At 46.8% G+C, this 18,730-nt stretch overlaps 1 protein-coding gene across 2 annotated transcripts in view; it reads left to right on the top strand.

Moving 5' to 3' along the window:
* The first annotated feature begins 3,050 nt into the window (after nucleotides 1–3,050).
* paip1 (poly(A) binding protein interacting protein 1) overlaps nucleotides 3,051–18,730 on the top strand; it is an 84,480-nt gene continuing 68,800 nt past the window's right edge. Inside the window, exons 1-2 of one of the 2 annotated variants that reach the window (XM_059974235.1) lie at nucleotides 3,051–3,430; nucleotides 16,324–16,493. In XM_059974235.1, the coding sequence (XP_059830218.1) occupies nucleotides 3,124–3,430; nucleotides 16,324–16,493 (477 nt within the window). In that variant the 5' untranslated portion in view covers nucleotides 3,051–3,123. The remainder of the gene's footprint in view (nucleotides 3,431–16,323; nucleotides 16,494–18,730) is intronic. The other variant, XM_059974234.1, reaches the window with a different exon arrangement.

Raw genomic sequence — 18,730 nt, 5'->3', positions numbered from 1 at the left:
CACTGGAGTGCCTGAACATAAGGTGACTGACTGGAAATGATAAAGTAGTGGTGGTGGAGGTGTGAAGGGGTGGGTTAGGATCAGGGTCAGAATCAGCTTTAATATCTCCGGCATCTGTTGTGAAATGTGTACTTTTATGTTGATTGTACATTGCAGTTCATAACAACGTAAACTATAAATTACTATCTGTTTATCAATGTATAAAGTTAAATTAAATAAGTACTGTAAGAAGACTATGAGACCAGAAGATTTAAAAAGGAGGAAAAATTAGTGAGGAGGTGTTCATTCACAAACAAGAGAAAATCTTCAGAAATCCGAGCAACACACACAACATGCTGGAGGAATACAGCAGGCCGGACAGCATCTTGGAACAGAGTACAGTCAACGGTTCGGGCCGAGACCCCTCAGCAGGACATGCTCAGGTCCTCATCAGGCCCTGCTGAAGGGTCTCAGCCCAACTCTACTCTTTTCCACAGATACTGCCTGCCCTGCTAATTACTCCAGCATTTTGTGTGTATGGTGAGGAAGTTTTCATGGTTTCATTGTCAGAGGGGAAGAAGCTGTTTCTGAATCATTAAGTGTGTGTCTTCAGGCTCCTGTACTTCCTTCTTGATATTAGCAACGAGAAGAAGGCATGTCCTGGGTGACAGGGGTCCTTAATGATAGGGGCCCCTTTTATGAGGCATCACCTTTTAAGAGTGTCCTCGATGCTGGGGAGGCTACTGCCCACATTGGAGATGGCTAAATTTACAACTTCCTGCAGCTTTTTCTGAACCTGTGAAATGGCCCCTCCAGACTAGATGGTGATGCAACCAGTTAGAACACTCTCTACAGTACATACGTGGAATTTTGCCAAAGTCTTTGGTGACATAGCAAGTCTCCTCAAACTCCCAATGAAATATAGCCACAGTCACACCTTCTTTGTAATTGCATCAATATGCCTGGCCCAGGATAGAACTTCAGAGATGTTGACATCCAGGAACTACTCACCCATTCCACTGCTGATCCCTCTCTCTGGACAGGTGTGTGTTCCCTCGTCTTACCCTTTCTGAAGTCCACAATCAGTTCTTCGGTCTTACTGACACTGAGTGCAAGATTGTTGATGCAACACCACTCAACTAGCTGATCCATCTCGTTCCTATACGCCACCTCATCGCCATCTGAAATTTTACCAACAATAGTTGTGTCATTGGCTAATTTATAGGTGGTGTTTGAGCTATGCCTGGCCACACAGTTGTGGGTGTAGAGAGAGCAGAGCAGTGGCTAAGCGCACATCCCTGAGGTGCGCCAGTGTTGATTGTCAGTGAGGTGGAGATGTTATTTCCAATCCACACAGACTGTGGTCTCCCAGTGAGGAAGTCGAGGATAGGGAGGTACAGAGGCCCTCTTGAAAGATGTTCTGACGTCGGTCCCCGAGACAGAGATCACAGGGTTACCTGATGCTGCAGTGAATCACACAGATGTTGAGTTCATCTGGGAGTGAAGCATCATAACCATTCATGACGTTAGGTTTCATTTTGTAGGAAATGATGGCCTGCAAGCCCTGCCAGAGCTGACATACATCCAATTCCATCTCTAACCTCAATCAGAATTGGGGTTTTTTTTGCCTTTAAAATTGCTCTCTGTAGGTCATTCCTGGACCTCCTGTGTAGTTCTGGATCACCGATCTTGAATGCCACAGATCTAGCCCTCAGCAAACTACAAATCTGGTTCACCCACAGCTTTTGATTAGGGTAAGCCTGGTATGTTCTCAAAGGTACACACTCTTGATGAAATCAGTGGCAACTGTGGTGTATTCATTCAGAATATTGTCCAGAGCACTGACTCCTGTAAACGCTCCTGCACCTCCCTTGACCTTGGCTTCTTGGTCCTCACCACAGGTGCTGAGGTCTTTAGTCTGTGCCTATACGCTGGGAGTAGAAGTACAGCAGGTGATCAGACTTTCCAAAGTGCGGTCATGGGATGGCATGGGTGGTGACGTATCTATGGTCAAGTGTATTGGCTCTACTGTGTCTGCAGATGATGTGTTGGTGGTAGTTGTTCAGAAACTCCTCCAAGTTGGCCTGGCTGAAATGATAGGGAAGGCAGCCGGCTGCTCAGTTTTCCATGCCTGCTGATCATGGTGCTCAGCTGCTCCAATGCCTGCCCGACATTGGCTTGAGGTGGAACCTACACCGATATCGGGTATCTCTGCTGCTCCAGAGAAAATAATCCAAATTTATCCAACCTCTCCTTATGACTAATGCCCTCTAGTCCAGACACCAACCCGGTAACCTCTTCTGCACTCTGTAAAGTCCCGACATCCCTCCTATAATGGGCTGACCATTGTGTCGTAACTTTATAAAACTCTGGTTAGGCAGATACAACCTAACTAGAGATTTACAAAACTGTAACATGGCTTCCCGGCTCTAGAACTCAATGTCTTGATTCACAAAGTCAACCATGCCACACAAAATCGCTAGACTATAGACACAGGTGCAACAACAAAAAAAGTATTGAAGGAAATCAGACAGTTTCTAAAGAGTTAAATAGAGAGTTGACATTTCAGGTTGAGACAGTTCATTGGGATGGAAAGGAGATGAGATGGTTGTTGTACACAGAATGCTGTTGAGCTGTTGGCCTTTTGTCAGGTTGTTGCTGCATGTTGTCCTGTCGTTATGTTGCTGTTACTCCGTAATGCTGTTGTTCCGTTGTGTTATTGTTATGCTGTTCTTGCATTGTTTTAATATTATTAGGCTGTTGTGTTATTCGACCTTGCCCACACACCACAAAGTGCTGGATGAACTCAGCACCTATGGAAAAGAGTACAGTCAACGTTTTGGGTTTTATACGTGCTGCCTGGCCTGCTGGGTTCCTCCGTCCTTTTCTCTGTGTTGCTCGGACGACCAGCGTCGGCAGTTTGTGCTTTGCCACGAACCCTCTTGCAACCGCCAACCAGCAGCTGCAGTACACGGCCAGAACCGGCAGGGAGCAGACAGCCTGGGAGGACCAGGCCGCTTTTGAAGGGGGGCGTTCGCCTCTTGTGGGGACTTCCGCCTGTTTTGTTTTGAACCGGATCCGGGGAGGCGGGGTGCGGGTCTCGCCCGGTTTCCGGCGGAAGTAGGCGGTAGTCGGTAACGGACGATGGAGAGCGGCAGACCGCCCGCCTTCGACCGGGCGCCGGGAGCGGGTCGCGGCCGAGGCCGGGGCTCCCGGGCCCAGGGGCACGGCGACGGCGCGCAGGAGAACGGGCTGTGCGGCGGCGGCGGCGGCGGCGGAGCGGGGAGCGGGCCTGCTCCCCTCAACCTCACTCCAGCCTCGGGGACCGGGTCCGCGGCCCCCTGCGCCCCCGCCCTCTTGCAGGGCAACGGCGTCCATGTCAAGAGCGGTATCCAGCAGCAAGAGCCCCTGAGGCAGCCCAGGAGCAGCCCGCCCGCCGCGGACTTCACCGGTAACCGGGGGGGTGGGGCGGCGGGGAGTCGGAATTGGTTCGTTATTATCACTTGTACCGGGATACACTGACGAGCGTGTCTGGTACACGATCCATACTGATCGGGCCATCGGTGCGTGAGGTAGAACGGTGACAGAGTGCAGAGTAACGTTACTGAGAAGGGGCAGTGCAGGTGCAAGGGTAATAAAGGGGTAGATTGTGAGGTCAAGAGTCTATCTTGTACAAAAGCTTGTCTTGTGTACTGTTTATTGTCCACGGTTGCATTCAGGTCGAGCAAGTAAACAGAATGCAGAATAAAGTTGTAACAGTTACGGAGAAAGTGGAGTCGGGACGCTCTGTTGGAAGTGTTTTGGTCCCTCCCACTCAAAGGGCCGCACTGCCCGGAAAATCCTCGCCGAATCGCAGGACAATAGCCAATTAACCTACAATACCAATGTATTGATCCAAAAAACAATGCCGGACCACACCTTGAATTGTCTTTTAATGAATGAGGTTTATTATCACTGGCATAGAACCATAGAACATTACAACACAGAAACAGGCCTTTTGGCCCTTCTTGGCTGTGCCTAACCATTTTTCTGCCTAGTCCCACTGACCCGCACCCGGCCCATATCCCTCCATACCCCTCTCATCCTGTACCTGTCCAAGTTTTTCTTGTATGTTAAAAATGAGCATGTATCATGAAATTTGTGAACTTGGCAGTAGCAGTTCAAAGCAATACATAGAAACAGAGAAAACCTACAGCACAATACAGGCCCTTCAGTCCACAAAGTTGTGCTGAACATGTCCCTACCTCAGAAATTACTAGGCTTACCCATAGCGCTCTATTTTTCTAAGCTCCATGTACCTATCCAAAAGTCTCTTAAGAGATGCACAATATAGAAGAAAAAATAATAAATAAATTACAGTAAATGTATATTGAATAGATTAAAAATCATGCATAAACAGAAATAATGTGTAATTTTAAAATTGAGGTAGTATTCATGGGTTCAATGTTCATTTAGGAATCGGACGGCAGAGGGGAAGAAGCTGTTCCTGAATTGCTGAGTGTGTGCCTTCAGGGTTCTGTACCCCCTACCTGATGGTAACAGTGAGAAAAGGGCATGCCCTGGGTGCTGTGGGGTCCTTAATAATAGACACTGGTCCCTAAGATGGAGCTGACTAGATTTACAACCCTCTGCAGCTGCTTTTGGTCCTGTGTAGTAGCCCCTCCATACCAGACAGTGATGCAGCCTGTCAGAATGCTCTCCATGGTACATCTATAGAAGTTTTTGTTGACATACCAAATCTCTTCAAATTCCTAATGAAGTATAGTTGCTGTCTTGCCTTCTTTATAACTGCATCAATATGTTGGGGCCAGGTTAGATCCTCAGAGATATTGACACCCAGGAACTTGAGCTGATCACTCTTGCCACTTCTGATCCCTTGATGAGGATTGGTGTGTGTTCCTTTGTCTTACCCTTCCTGAAGTCCACAATCAGCTCTTTTGTCTTATAGAGGTTGAGTGCCAGGTTGTTGCTGTGACACCACTCTACTAGTTGGCATACCTCACTCCTGTACACCCTCTCATCACCACCTGAGATTCTACCAACAATGGTTGTATCATCAGCAAATTTATAGATAGTATTTGAGCTCTGCCTAGCTACACAGTTGTGGGTATACAGAGAGTAGAGCAGTGGGCTAAGCGCACACCCCTGAGGTGCACCAGTGTTGATCGTCAGCAAAGAGGATATTGTGGTCTTCTGATTAGGAGGTCGAGGATCCAATTGCAAATGAAGCCAGAGGCAAAGTATTGTTGTTACTTTCTGTAGCAGCCAATCCTGAAAAAACAATTGTCACAGTTGATGACTCTTCCAGATATGTTATACTTGTATGACACGCTCTCAGCTCCAAAAATTGAAGATAAATATTTGATCCTTTAGCAATTAGCTAATGTACAGTCTTGAAGTGGTGAAACTTAAGTATTATTGAGTGTAACTAAGCGGTCAACAAAAGATATGACATCTGTCGGCTCCCAACGGCAGACTGTCCTGAACAAAGCGTGAACACGTAACTTATTCCCTTTGCTTTTATCACCTTCCCCCCCCCCCCATAATACAGGAATGCAGATAGTATACATGCAAGGCTACTGTACTTCCCATTCCTCTGTAATGAATTCTCCTGTTTCTGTTACAGAACCACAATTTTTTTCATTTTTGTACATTTATAGAAGTCCAGTATTTTGACCTCTGCATTTTTCTTGCACTCATCCTCTACTTCTGCCCTGGTAATCAGTGTGTTCTCCATTGCTGAGTTCTGCCCTGGTAATCGGTGTGTTCTCCATTGCTGAGTTCTGCCCTGGTAATCGGTGTGTTCTCCATTGCTGAGTTCTGCCCTGGTAATCGATGTGTTCTCCATTGCTGAGTTCTGCCCTGGTAATCGATGTGTTTTCCATTGCTGAGTTGGTTCTGCCCTGGTAATCGGTGTGTTCTCCATTGCTGAGCTCTGCCCTGGTAATCGGTGTGTTCTCCATTGCTGAGTTCTGCCCTGGTAATCGATGTGTTTTCCATTGCTGAGTTCTGCCCTGGTAATCAGTGTGTTCTCCATTGCTGAGTTCTGCCCTGGTAATCGATGTGTTCTCCATTGCTGAGTTAGTTCTGCCCTGGTAATCAGTGTGTTCTCCATTGCTGAGTTCTGCCCTGGTAATCGATGTGTTCTCCATTGCTGAGTTAGTTCTGCCCTGGTAATCGGTGTGTTCTCCATTGCTGAGTTCTGCCCTGGTAATCGGTGTGTTCTCCATTGCTGAGTTCTGCCCTCGTAATCAGTGTTTAAACTGCTCAGTGCTTGTCTTTGCTTTGCCGATATAATTTGTCTCCTTTGGCGGTAATGCTTTTTTTAAAGCAATAGTTGGACGCTTGCCCCCTTGCTGAAGAGCCTATTTGTGCTTAATCTGCCCCCTGTGACAAAATGGCCAGTCTATCTACAAATCTGTTTCCTGGTTGAGGCCTTGATGTATTGATCCAAAACGAAGTAATACCACACCATGATTTCTTCCTCCACAGTATCAGACATGGACCACCCCTCCACATCCACCGCCCCTCACCCTGAGCTGTGAGGTGGCAGGACCAGCATTTACCAGTGAAGTGCTGGAGGAATTCAGCAGGCCAGGCAGCATCTATGGAAGAGAGTTACAGTCAACGTTTCAGGTTGAGATTTCCAGCATCTTCAGATTTTCTCTTGTTTGCCAACATTCACCAAGGTTGTTTTAATTTTCTGCCTTCAGCGCCATTTTCCTGCACCATTCCCAAATCCATTGATTTCTTTAACAGACAGAAATCTGCCAGTCTTTTCAAAATTCAAAGTATATTTATTATCAGTACACACGTCATCATGGGCAAAGCTGTAACAGCTTGGTGTGTCAGAGTTTGTGCGTTTTTCCATGATTGTGTGGGTTTCCAGTTTGGTGCTCCAGTTTCCCCTCAGTCCAGACATACAAGTTGGTAGATTAATTGTTATTGTCAATTGTCCTGTGATTAGAGTGGGGTTACATAAGTGGTTTATTGTCCTGTTAGCTTGTCAGGCCAGAAGGGCTGTTCTAGATAAATAAAAATAAATACACTACCTTCAGATCAATTTCCTTGCAGGCATTCTTAGTTGACAAAAAACTGCACACATGCACTACTGACAGACAACCAATTTGCAAAAGAACGCAAACTGCAATCATAAAATAAATAAATCATACTGAGACTGTGAGTTGTAGAGTCCTTGAAAGTGAGTCCATAGGTTGTGGAATTAGTTCAGAGTTGAGGTGACTTCAAAGAGGCAATGATAGAGAATACCAAAGATTAAATGTTGGTTGCCAGGGTACACGTAAAGAGTGGTGATGGTTATGCATGACATTGTAAAATTTCCCGGTGTGTTATGCATTTGGGGTAACCTACCTGATCAATGATGAGTCTGGCCTCAGTCTCGGGCAACGTCCCAATCAGCTGGTCATTGCCACCATACCTGTCCTTCATAGAAAAGTTCTTCCAGGTCAACACCTTCGACCACAGGGTCATCAGGCAGTGGTCGGCATGTAATGTCTTGCAGGCACTGCAGGAGAAGGACATGATGGACTCAGTGGGGTGGTTCCCTGAGCAGATCGTCCAATTCTTCTGGCAAAATGCCTCATCGCCAGACCTCACCAGCAGGCACCAAGGCCTTGCCTGGCTGGCGATGAGAGGGGCCCTCCCAGTCAGATCCCTCCTGTATGTCCGGGACGTCGTCTTCATACCCCGCTGCCCATGGGAGGACTGCAGTGAGGAGGAGTCGCTGACCCACCTCTTTGCAGACTGTGGGTTCGCGGAGAAGGTGTGGAGGAGGATGGAAGGGCTGGTGTCATGCTTCATCCCCGGCAGCTGCGTAACAGAGGACTCTCTGATCTATGGGCTGTTCCCGGGGATACACATGGAGACCAACATCCGGTGCTGCTGGCAGATCATCAACTCGGTGAAAGACGCTCTTTGGTCGGCCCGAAACTTGATGGTCTACCAGCACACGGAGGTGTCCGTGGGGGAATGCTGCCGACTGGCACATTATCAGCTGCAGGAGTACGTGCTGAGGGACACACTCAAACTTGGTGGAACTGCTGCAAGAGCCTGGTGGGGAAGGACCACAGTTTAGGGTTCTTCTCCCGCAGGAGTGGGAGGGGTCGGGTGGCGGGGAGTTTACCCCTCTAAGATGGTGTGTAAAGGTAAACCAACAGAGTGCCACGTGAGTGGCTGAAAGTGTGGAAATGTATAGAATATAGTGGAAACATCTGTAAAGGATTGAGAGTCATTGAATGGTTTATTGTACATTATTTTTGAATAAAGTATATTTTGTTAATAAAAAAAACTTACCTGACCAATATAGGGCATATGTTTTGTTGGTGGTTGACAAAAGGATTTTATTCATTCAAGGGATGTGAGCTTTGCAGGCTGAGCCAGTACCAAGCTGCCCCTCCCTTGTGTCTCTTGAGATGGCAGTGCTTCAGTCCTTGAGGTGTGGGTTGCACCCACAATGCTATTACAGAGGGAGGTCTGGGATCTTGACCCAATGACTGTGAAGCAACAAAAATATATTTCCAAGTCAGGACAGTGTGTGGCCTGAACAGGTCTTCCAAGGGTTGATGTTCCCCGTGTCTTTCCAGCTGGTAGGGGTTGTGGGTGATGTCTGAGGAATCTCGATGAGTAATTGCAGTGTATCCTGTAGTCAGTACAAATTGTATTGTGCTGGAGTGAAGGAAAGGATGTGGATGGTGTGCTGATCATGGGGTGTTGTGTCTTGTGTTGAGGTTCCTGAGTTACACTGGTAAATCAAAAGTTAAACACAAAAGCTGAAGGAGTTAATTTTCTTGGGCCTTTCTCTTAAAGCACTTATGGAGCATGCAGGCTCCAGTAAATGTTTCAAAGGTCAAGAGAGGAACTGCTCAAGATGTATTGTTAATGTAGTTGGCTCCAAACCAGTAGAGGCTTAAATCAATGGACGTTAAGAGGTACCTGGTGCTGAAGGATGAACAGAATTGTTATTTAAAGATTGAGGGCTAAAAATAGAAAGGGTAAATGCAAATAGGCTTTGTCCGCAGAGGTTTGGTGACACTACAAATAGAGGTCATGGTATATGGACGAAAGATCTTTTGATGTGTGGTGGAGAGTATATTGACTGGCTGCACAATGGCCTGGCATGGAAACACCAATACCTTTGAGCATAAAATCCTAGAGAAGGTAGTGGATTTGGCCCAGTACATCACAGGTAAAATCCTCCCAACCACCATAGAGCACATCCACAATGAGACACTGTCCGAGGAAAACATCATACATCATCAGGGACCCCCATCACTCAGGTCATGCTCTCTTCTCGCTGCTGCAACCAGCTAGATGGTACAGGGGCCTCAGGAGCAGGTTCAAGAGCAGTTACTCCCCTTGACCATCAGACTCTTGAACAAAAGGGGATAACTGCATTCATTGAGATGTTCCCATAACCAATGGTCTCACTTTAAGGACTCTTATCTTGTTATTTCACGCTCTCATTATTTATTGCTATTTATTTATATTTGCATTTGCACAGTTTGTTGTCTTCTATATTCTTGCTCTTTCAATGATCGACTTTACAGTTACTGTTTTATAGATTTGCTGAGTATACTCACAGGAGAAAGAATCTCAGGGTTATAAGTATGTACGCTGATGGTAAATTTTACTTTGAATGGGGAAACTTCAGTTGGAGTGTAGTGAGAGTGTGGAATGAGCTGCCAGTAGAAGTGGTGGATGTGGGTTCAATTCCAACATTTTAGAGAGGTTTGGATAGGTACATGGATGGGAGGTGTATGGAGGGCTACAGTCCAGATGCAGGTCCATGGGACTGGGTGGAAAAATGATTCAGCATGAACCAGCTGGGCCAAATGGCCTGCTTGTTTTGTGGTGTTCTATTATTCCATTTGAGAAATAGCTTCATTTGTCACGTACATCAAAAAAATCAGAATCAGGTTTAATATTACTGCATATGATGTGAAGTTTGTTGTTTTGTGGCAACAATACATTTTAATTACATAATTTTTTAAATCTGTAGATTACAGTGAGAATATATGTAACCCCCTGGGTCGCCTCAGGCTGGCTCAGCTCGTTTCGTCTAGGGGAGCAGCCTTCGGCCCCACCACACTGGGTAATCAGCTGGTGTGGATGCTGTGTGATGTCCCCGCCTCACCCACAAACAGGCAGTACACCATATGCGATTAAATGAGTACAATTTATAAAGGTTACTATAACTAAGTGATTAATAACGATACAGTATATATGAAGAGAAAATTAAAGAAAAGGCGCCAAACTTATCAAAGTCCAAACCACTTCGTGCACAGCTGTTGGAGCTCAATTACTGAAGTCTTCTGGCCACCATTCGATCTCCTCCGAACTCCTCGACTCGCAGCTCAGGACCCTCCGAACTCCTCGACTCTCCAAACAGCTCAGGACCCTCCGAGTGGTCAACCAAGCACATCTAGCTTCATTCCCCCCCCCCCGGCCTCGGACCCCCCTTTGGGGTCCGGTCCTCGCCCAGCTTAGAGCATTGCGTCCTCTCTCTCGACCCCCTCGCGCCAATCTCCCCAAAAGCCCGTCAACAAAAGCTTACAGACTCAGAAGAAAGAACATTAATCCCCATTTGGTTTACAAAGGAATACCATTCTCGTTATCAGTAAATTAGCATTCCTGCTAGTTAACAAAAAGAAACCCTTTCCCAACAGTAACAAAGAAAAAAGAAGAAACCCCCTTTACATATATATAAATAAAGTATGTAGTGCAGAAAGAGAAAACAATGTAATGGGGTAGTGTGACACACACAAAATGCTGGAGGGACTCAGCAGGCCAGGCAGCATCTAGGAAAAGAGTACAGTCAACGTTTTGGGCCGAGACCCTTCGGCAGGACACCTGGTAGAGAGGTAGTGTACGTGGTTTAAGATGGCTTATTAAAACTCAAGGTACGTCCACATTAGACCGGATAATTTTGAAAATGGCGGTTTTACATAAAAACAATAGGCGTTCACACCAAGCATTTTTGAAAATACCTCCGTCCATATTAAAACGGGTATTTGGGCGAATCTCCTACTGGGAATGTGCAGGACACATCTGCAGAAAACCAGTGACATGATTGGTGTTGAATTTCTCTGTGAAAGTGCGTGTTTGTGCAGTTACAGACTAGAAAAACTTAAAAGGAAATTGCCAAACGACGGAGAGCTGTTGGCTCTCATGCAGGAGGACTTAAAACTAAAAACAAATACTGCACCGTATGGACGCAACCAACAGGGAGTTCACAAACAGTATGACCCGGCTGATGACGATCATTGAAAAACTGACTAGCTCTGTTGCATTAATAAAGCACCTTGTTAAATGTATAAAACATGTCTGCATCAGTGTTATCTTGTATTTCCATACAATGTTACATTAGGCTGTTACACATTTATTGTTAGAGAAGTACTTGTATGAAGGTGGTTTACCTATTTATGCGAGCAAGGACAGAAAACAGGGCAAAGTGAGTATACTTATTCAGTAAAATTTGGTGAGTACACTTCTAATTCTTCTGGCTTCAGTCTCGTTGCTGTCTGTTCTGAAATTGTTAGGTCGTGTAGGGGGTTGCATTCAAGAAAACAATGAAATGCCGTACTGCCACCACCTCTGTTCCGGCATGTCATGACAGTGTTTTTAGAAACCTCCGGTTGCCCCATCCACACTACTCTGCCCCATTGGCATTTTCAAATTTACACGCTGTGGAGGGCATTTTAGAAAAGCTCCATTTTCGGGGGAGAAAACGCCGTTTCAGTGTGGACGGAGGGTCAAAATGAAGAGAAAAAGCTTTGGTTATGGATTTATCCGGTCTAGTGTGGATGTAGCCTCAGAGACTACTTGCTGGTGGCAAACAAAACAACTAAATGCTTCATTAATCATACTTTTCCTGCTAAACAATTGCTGCAAACAATAGACTGTGACTTCCCTGTTAGAGCTGAGCTTTTGACCTGGTATTTTTGGAGTGGGAACTGAAGTCTGGCAGGTGCGGGATGTCTGCTGTGTGCTGGGTACGGGTTGATTCAAGGCATTAGGGGTTTGGGTAATGAGCCAATGTTTGGCTATTCCTGGAGCAAACAGAACGGAGGCAATGCAGAGTCGAGATAGCAGGGCCTGGACCTGAGAGTGAGAAAAGACCAGAGGTTTGATCAGTTGAAGCACGGAGCTGATTTGGAAGTGTTTTCTATGAGCCAAATTGAGGTGGCAGGAGTGTGTCATTGGGGCAGGGGCCAGGACCAAGAGCAAGGTCTGGAAAATTTAAGTGTTGGGCTGGTTTGAAAAGGACCTATTACAGTGATAGGTTGGAGCATTCAGGTCCTCGCTTGGGTAGGAGTCTAGCAGTTTCAGACCTCTCAAACCACTTCACACTAGATGGAATGCTACTATGCTCTAGTTGTTGAGACAGCTCTCCGGCTGTTCTTGGGCAGTGGTGTGACTGATCTCCGGCTGTTCTTGGGCAGTGGTGTGACTGTGGAGACAGATCTCCGGCTGTTCTTGGGCAGTGGTGTGACTGTGGAGACAGATCTCCGGCTGTTCTTGGGCAGTGGTGTGACTGTGGAGATGGATCTCCGGCTGTTCTTGGGCAGTGGTGTAACTGTGGAGACAGATCTCCGGCTGTTCTTGGGCAGTGGTGTGACTGTGGAGACAGATCTCCGGCTGTGTTTGGGCAGTGGTGTGACTGTGGAGACAGATCTCCGGCTGTTCTTGGGCAGTGGTGTGATTTTTCAGACAGATCTCCGGCTGTTCTTGGGCAGTGGTGGGACTGTGGAGACAGATCTCCGGCTGTGTTTGGGCAGTGGTGTGACTGTGGAGACAGATCTCCGGCTGTGTTTGGGCAGTGGTGTGATTTTTCAGACAGATCTCCGGCTGTGTTTGGGCAGTGGTGTGACTGTGGAGACAGATCTCCGGCTGTGTTTGGGCAGTGGTGTGATTTTTCAGACAGATCTCCGGCTGTTTTTGGGCAGTGGTGTGACTGTGGAGACAGATCTCCGGCTGTGTTTGGGCAGTGGTGTGATTTTTCAAACAGATCTCCGGCTGTTCTTGGGCAGTGGTGTGATTTTTCAGACAGATCTCTGGCTGTTGTTGGGCAGTGGTGTGACTGTGGAGACAGATCTCCGGCTGTTCTTGGGCAGCGGTGAGACTGTGGAGACAGATCTCCGGATGTTCTTGGGCAGCGGTGTGACGGTGGAGACAGATCTCCGGCTGTTCTTGGGCAGCAGTGTAACTGTGGAGACAGATCTCCGGCTGTTCTTGGGCAGCGGTGTGACGGTGGAGACAGATCTCCGGCTGTTCTTGGGCAGCGGTGTGATTTTTCAGACAGATCTCCGGCTGTGTTTGGGCAGCGGTGTGACTGTGGAGACAGATTTCTGGCTGTTCTTGGGCAGTGGTGTGATTTTTCAGACAGATCTCTGGCTGTTCTTGGGCAGTGGTGTGATTTTTCAGACAGATCTCTGGCTGTTCTTGGGCAGTGGTGTGACTGTGGAGACAGATCTCCGGCTGTTCTTGGGCAGCGGTGTGACTGTGGAGACAGATCTCCGGCTGTTCTTGGGCAGTGGTGTAACTGTGGAGACAGATCTCTGGCTGTTCTTGGGCAGCGGTGTGACTGTGGAGACAGATCTCCGGCTGTTCTTGGGCAGCGGTGTGACTGTGGAGACAGATCTCCGGCTGTTCTTGGGCAGTGGTGTGATTTTTCAGACAGATCTCTGGCTGTTCTTGGGCAGTGGTGTGACTGTGGAGACAGATCTCCGGCTGTTCTTGGGCAGCGGTGAGACTGTGGAGACAGATCTCCGGCTGTTCTTGGGCAGCGGTGTGACTGTGGAGACAGATCTCCGGCTGTTCTTGGGCAGAGGTGTGATTTTTCAGACAGATCTCCGGCTGTGTTTGGGCAGCGGTGTGACTGTGGAGACAGATCTCCGGCTGTGTTTGGGCAGTGGTGTGACTGTGGAGACAGATCTCCGGCTGTGTTTGGGCAGTGGTGTGATTTTTCAGACAGATCTCCGGCTGTTCTTGGGCAGTGGTGTGACTGTGGAGACAGATCTCCGGCTGTGTTTGGGCAGTGGTGTGATTTTTCAGACAGATCTCCGGCTGTTCTTGGGCAGTGGTGTGATTTTTCAGACAGATCTCTGGCTGTTGTTGGGCAGTGGTGTGACTGTGGAGACAGATCTCCGGCTGTTCTTGGGCAGCGGTGAGACTGTGGAGACAGATCTCCGGCTGTTCTTGGGCAGCGGTGTGACTGTGGAGACAGATCTCCGGCTGTTCTTGGGCAGTGGTGTGATTTTTCAGACAGATCTCTGGCTGTTCTTGTGCAGTGGTGTGATTTTTCAGACAGATCTCTGGCTGTTCTTGGGCAGTGGTGTGACTGTGGAGACAGATCTCTGGCTGTTCTTGGGCAGTGGTGTGACTGTGGAGACAGATCTCTGGCTGTTCTTGGGCAGTGGTGTGACTGTGGAGACAGATCTCTGGCTGTTCTTGGGCAGTGGTGTGACTGTGGAGACAGATCTCTGGCTGTTCTTGGGCAGCGGTGAGACTGTGGAGACAGATCTCTGGCTGTTCTTGGGCAGCGGTGTGACTGTGGAGACAGATCTCCGGCTGTTCTTGGGCAGTGGTGTGACTGTGGAGACAGATCTCTGGCTGTTCTTGGGCAGCGGTGTAACTGTGGAGACAGATATCTGGCTGTTCTTGGGCAGTGGTGTGACTGTGGAGACAGATCTCCGGCTGTTCTTGGGCAGCGGTGTGACTGTGGAGACAGATCTCCGGCTGTTCTTGGGCAGTGGTGTGATTTTTCAGACAGATCTCCGACTGTTCTTGGGCAGTGGTGTGACTGTGGAGACAGATCTCTGGCTGTTCTTGGGCAGCGGTGTGACTGGAGACAGATCTCCGGCTGTTCTTGGGCAGCGGTGTGACTGTGGAGACAGATCTCCGGCTGTTCTTGGGCAGTGGTGTGATTTTTCAGACAGATCTCTGGCTGTTCTTGGGCAGTGGTGTGACTGTGGAGACAGATCTCTGGCTTTTCTTGGGCAGTGGTGTGACTGTGGAGACAGATCTCTGGCTGTTCTTGGGCAGCGGTGTGACTGTGGAGACAGATCTCCGGCTGTTCTTGGGCAGTGGTGTGATTTTTCAGACAGATCTCTGGCTGTTCTTGGGCAGTGGTGTGACTGTGGAGACAGATCTCTGGCTGTTCTTGGGCAGCGGTGTGACTGTGGAGACAGATCTCCGGCTGTTCTTGGGCAGCGGTGTGACTGTGGAGACAGATCTCCGGCTGTTCTTGGGCAGTGGTGTGATTGTTGCCCTTTGGAAGCAGCTGGGGACATCAGGCTGCAGCAGTGACACTGAAGATGACCTGGAACATTCCCGCCACTTTGATGGCATAGGCTTTCAGCGCCTTACCATCAAGACCTTGTGAAGGTTCGCACTCTTGAAAGATTTTCTGATGCCGGCCTCTGAGACAGATCACAAGCTCCCCAGAAGCTGCAGGGATTTTTTCTTCCTTTCTATGTGATATCTTTGAAATGCACGATGAAGTGCATCGCTGAAAGTGACCAACGCAGTGTGATGCCCACAACTCACTAACGATGTGTATTTGGAATGTGCGAGGAAACTGGAGTATCGGGGGAAACCTGCATGGATCGCATGCACTTCTTACATTCTGCACCCGGAACTGAACTCTGATTGCTGGCACTAAACTGATGTACTAACCATTACACTGCCCGGGCACCCTTGCAAGCAGCAGTGGTGCTCTTGATGTCAATAGAAGCGGTGGTTTTCTAATGAGGCATATTTGGCTTTGCAGTTCTCAAGATTTATAGCTGGTTGGGCTGATACTGAAAACTGTTCATTCATAGAGTTGTGAGAAGATTAAAATGTATTCCTTATTTTTTATTGGAAGGTCCAGTCATTTAAGTCTTTGGTCTGACTTCCATCTAGACTAATGCAATCTGGACTTAAGTGGTGATTGATTGGACTAGCATGGTGTGCCCTTTAGCTAGATCATCTGTTAATGTAGTATATAAGTTTTGAATTTGAACTTTTACTAAATGAGAGTTTCTGCTGTGGGGGAGATCAAGGGAAGGACTCATCATTAGTGACATGCGTGAATGATGTGAGGTGGACTTCCTCACGAGAAAATCCAGATTTGCCATTGTGCGATGTACACTATGTCTCTGGCATTTAACCGATCAGCCCACAAATAAAGGGTTAGCTGCCCTGATCTGAGATCTTATGGGGATTGGTTGGTCTCTGACTGGACTGCGACAGTAAGAAGTTTTCATACTGAATGAACTTTGAGGGACTGGAGAGAAGGAGTATTGAAAAATAACTGGCTTTGTTTTTGTGATTTTTTTTCAGACAGCGCTAACCGTGGGCAAACAACCTTGGGATCCCATGACCAGTATCTGTCGCACGGCACAAATACCGCCCTGGTTAAACCACAGAGAGCGGAGACGATCACCATCCAGTCAAAACTGTCAGCAAGTGCTCCAGAATTCTACCCACCTGGCTTTGTGGGGGTCGCATCGGTGGGTCTTTACCTCCCAATTATCTTTTGATATCAGTGAGGGCCCCTCTGTTCTGGAGAAACCAAATGTAATGTAGATCACAGAGCTTCTCTGTTCAATATATAGATGTAGCCCTAAGCTTCCAGTTCAGAATCAGGTTTATTATCTTTGACTAATGTTGTTCTGTGCCAGCAGTATAGTGCAAAGACAAAATCACTATGAATCATGTTCATTATTATTGACTAGTGTTGTTGCCTGCCCCACGTCCATGCCTCCTTTTGCAGCCAGTTTTGGGGCCGTCCATGGCAGAGTTTCTATTTTCTCTGCTGAGTATCCCTGGCATTCTGTTTTCTTTCAGGTTTCCAGCATCTGCATTGCTTTAGTTCTTGTTGATGTCATGTTTTTCCTTTCCTGTTTTCATACATTGATTGTGGACAGATCACTTGTAATAAAGAAACTTTCACCACTCTCAGCCAACAGCAACAATACTTGTCACTGCAGCCGGTTTCCAATTTATACACGATGTTCCTTTGTTCTACTTACTCATTCCCCTTCCCTCTCCCCTCCGTTTAAAGCAGGTTTGGCTTTTAACAGCACAAAATGCTGGAAGAACGCAGCAGGTCAAGCACCGTCTATTGAAGCAGTCAGAGTTTTGGGCCATTTATCAGGACATGTATTCGCCCAAAACATTTACTCTTCATTTATTTCCGTAGTGTTACGTACTCGTGACACATGACAGTGGTACTCTTGTCACGTGACTGGGGTTGAAGCTATACTGGACTTGAGGTAATGGTCTTGTGATGGTGGAGTGACGTCATTTTCCTGCCAGTAGAGATCATGTGACAGGTTTTTTTTTCAGGTTATAAAAGGAAGACCCCACCCTGTGAGGAAGGGCAGTTCGTGGCTGGATTTGCCAAGTTGACTTCCTGCCACTGCGTGATTTAATGTGATGACGCAGTTTAGTTGAAAGATGAAGTTTTATCTAATGCCTAAAGTTTAAAAGGTCATTGCCAGCAGGTTCTTTACAATTCTGCTAGCTTGAGAATCAGTGGAGAGTGAAGATCGGAGTTCGGGAGTTAAAGATCGAGGAGAATCTATTTCTACGGTGAAACGGGTTCGACCTTATTTAATTCTTATTCGAAAGAAATTCGTTGACTGTTCTCATGTTAATCTCTGCGGGACAGCAGAAGATTGAGGACAGTGTGATAAAGGAAAGGTCAGTGCCTTTAAGCCGTTTCGTTTTGGAAATTCTTTGTGGGAAAAGTTCGACGCTGGGGATCGAAGCAAAGCGACGTGAAAGAGAATTTAAATCGTCTTATTATGTCTCTCCTTTTAAATGGACTGTGAGCATATCGAACTTTTGGCAATACCACTTTAAAGAACTGTTTTTGCAATATCGCTTTAAGAACTGTGAGCTGCCGCACAGCAGTTGATTTCTGGTTACGTTAGTGTTTGTTTACTTTTGGGGGGGTTTGCTTTCTGTGTTTAATAAACGTGTTGTTTGTTATAAAAAACCCTTGCCGAACTCATATATTTATTGTTGCCTGAATACGTAACATAACTATGGGGGCTGTGTCCGGATTGGATCGTTTGAGTTTATATGCTTGCTAACTTTTGAATCGGTGTTTTGGAAAAGGGGAATACTCGGTTCTTTTGTGTGATTGGCTTGTGAGTGGTATTCGGCAACAATGAATATTGATGAGTTTCTGGTTTCGCCAGATGCTGAGTTGTTAGCGAAGGCAAAAAAAACTGAGGTGGCTGAGAATAGCTAGTAGATTGCAACTTAAAGGTATTTTGCAGACTACATCTAAGGCTGTTATACAGAGAAACATCGCGTCACACTATGTGGACTTGGGTGTTTTTGATGAATCGATTTTAGGGTCGTTTCCAATAAGTAATCTGGCGATGCAGTTGCAAATCGAACAAATGAGGTTGGAACAAAGTAAAGCTGAATTGGAGCGTTGTAAATTGGAGACGGATCAAAAGAAGAGGGAATTTGAATATGCAATGGAGGAATTAAGGTCTGGGAATCAGTCAACTGGTTCAAGAAAACCGTTTGTTGCTAGTCAAAAAATTAAATTGGTCCCTCCATTTAGTGAAACAGAAGTGGAAAGATATTTTCAACATTTTGAAACTATTGCTCGGATGTCAGAGTGGACGAAAGATAAATGGTCAGTGTTGTTACAGAGTGTAATTAAAGGCAAAGCACAACAAGTTTACACAGCTTTAACTGCTGCGCAAGCACTTGATTATGATAT

This window comes from Hypanus sabinus, chromosome 7, assembly GCF_030144855.1.
Source record: "Hypanus sabinus isolate sHypSab1 chromosome 7, sHypSab1.hap1, whole genome shotgun sequence".
Lineage (NCBI taxonomy): Eukaryota > Metazoa > Chordata > Chondrichthyes > Myliobatiformes > Dasyatidae > Hypanus > Hypanus sabinus.
Note: the sequence above shows the minus strand (reverse complement) of the source record. Positions and strands in the feature narration are given on the sequence as shown.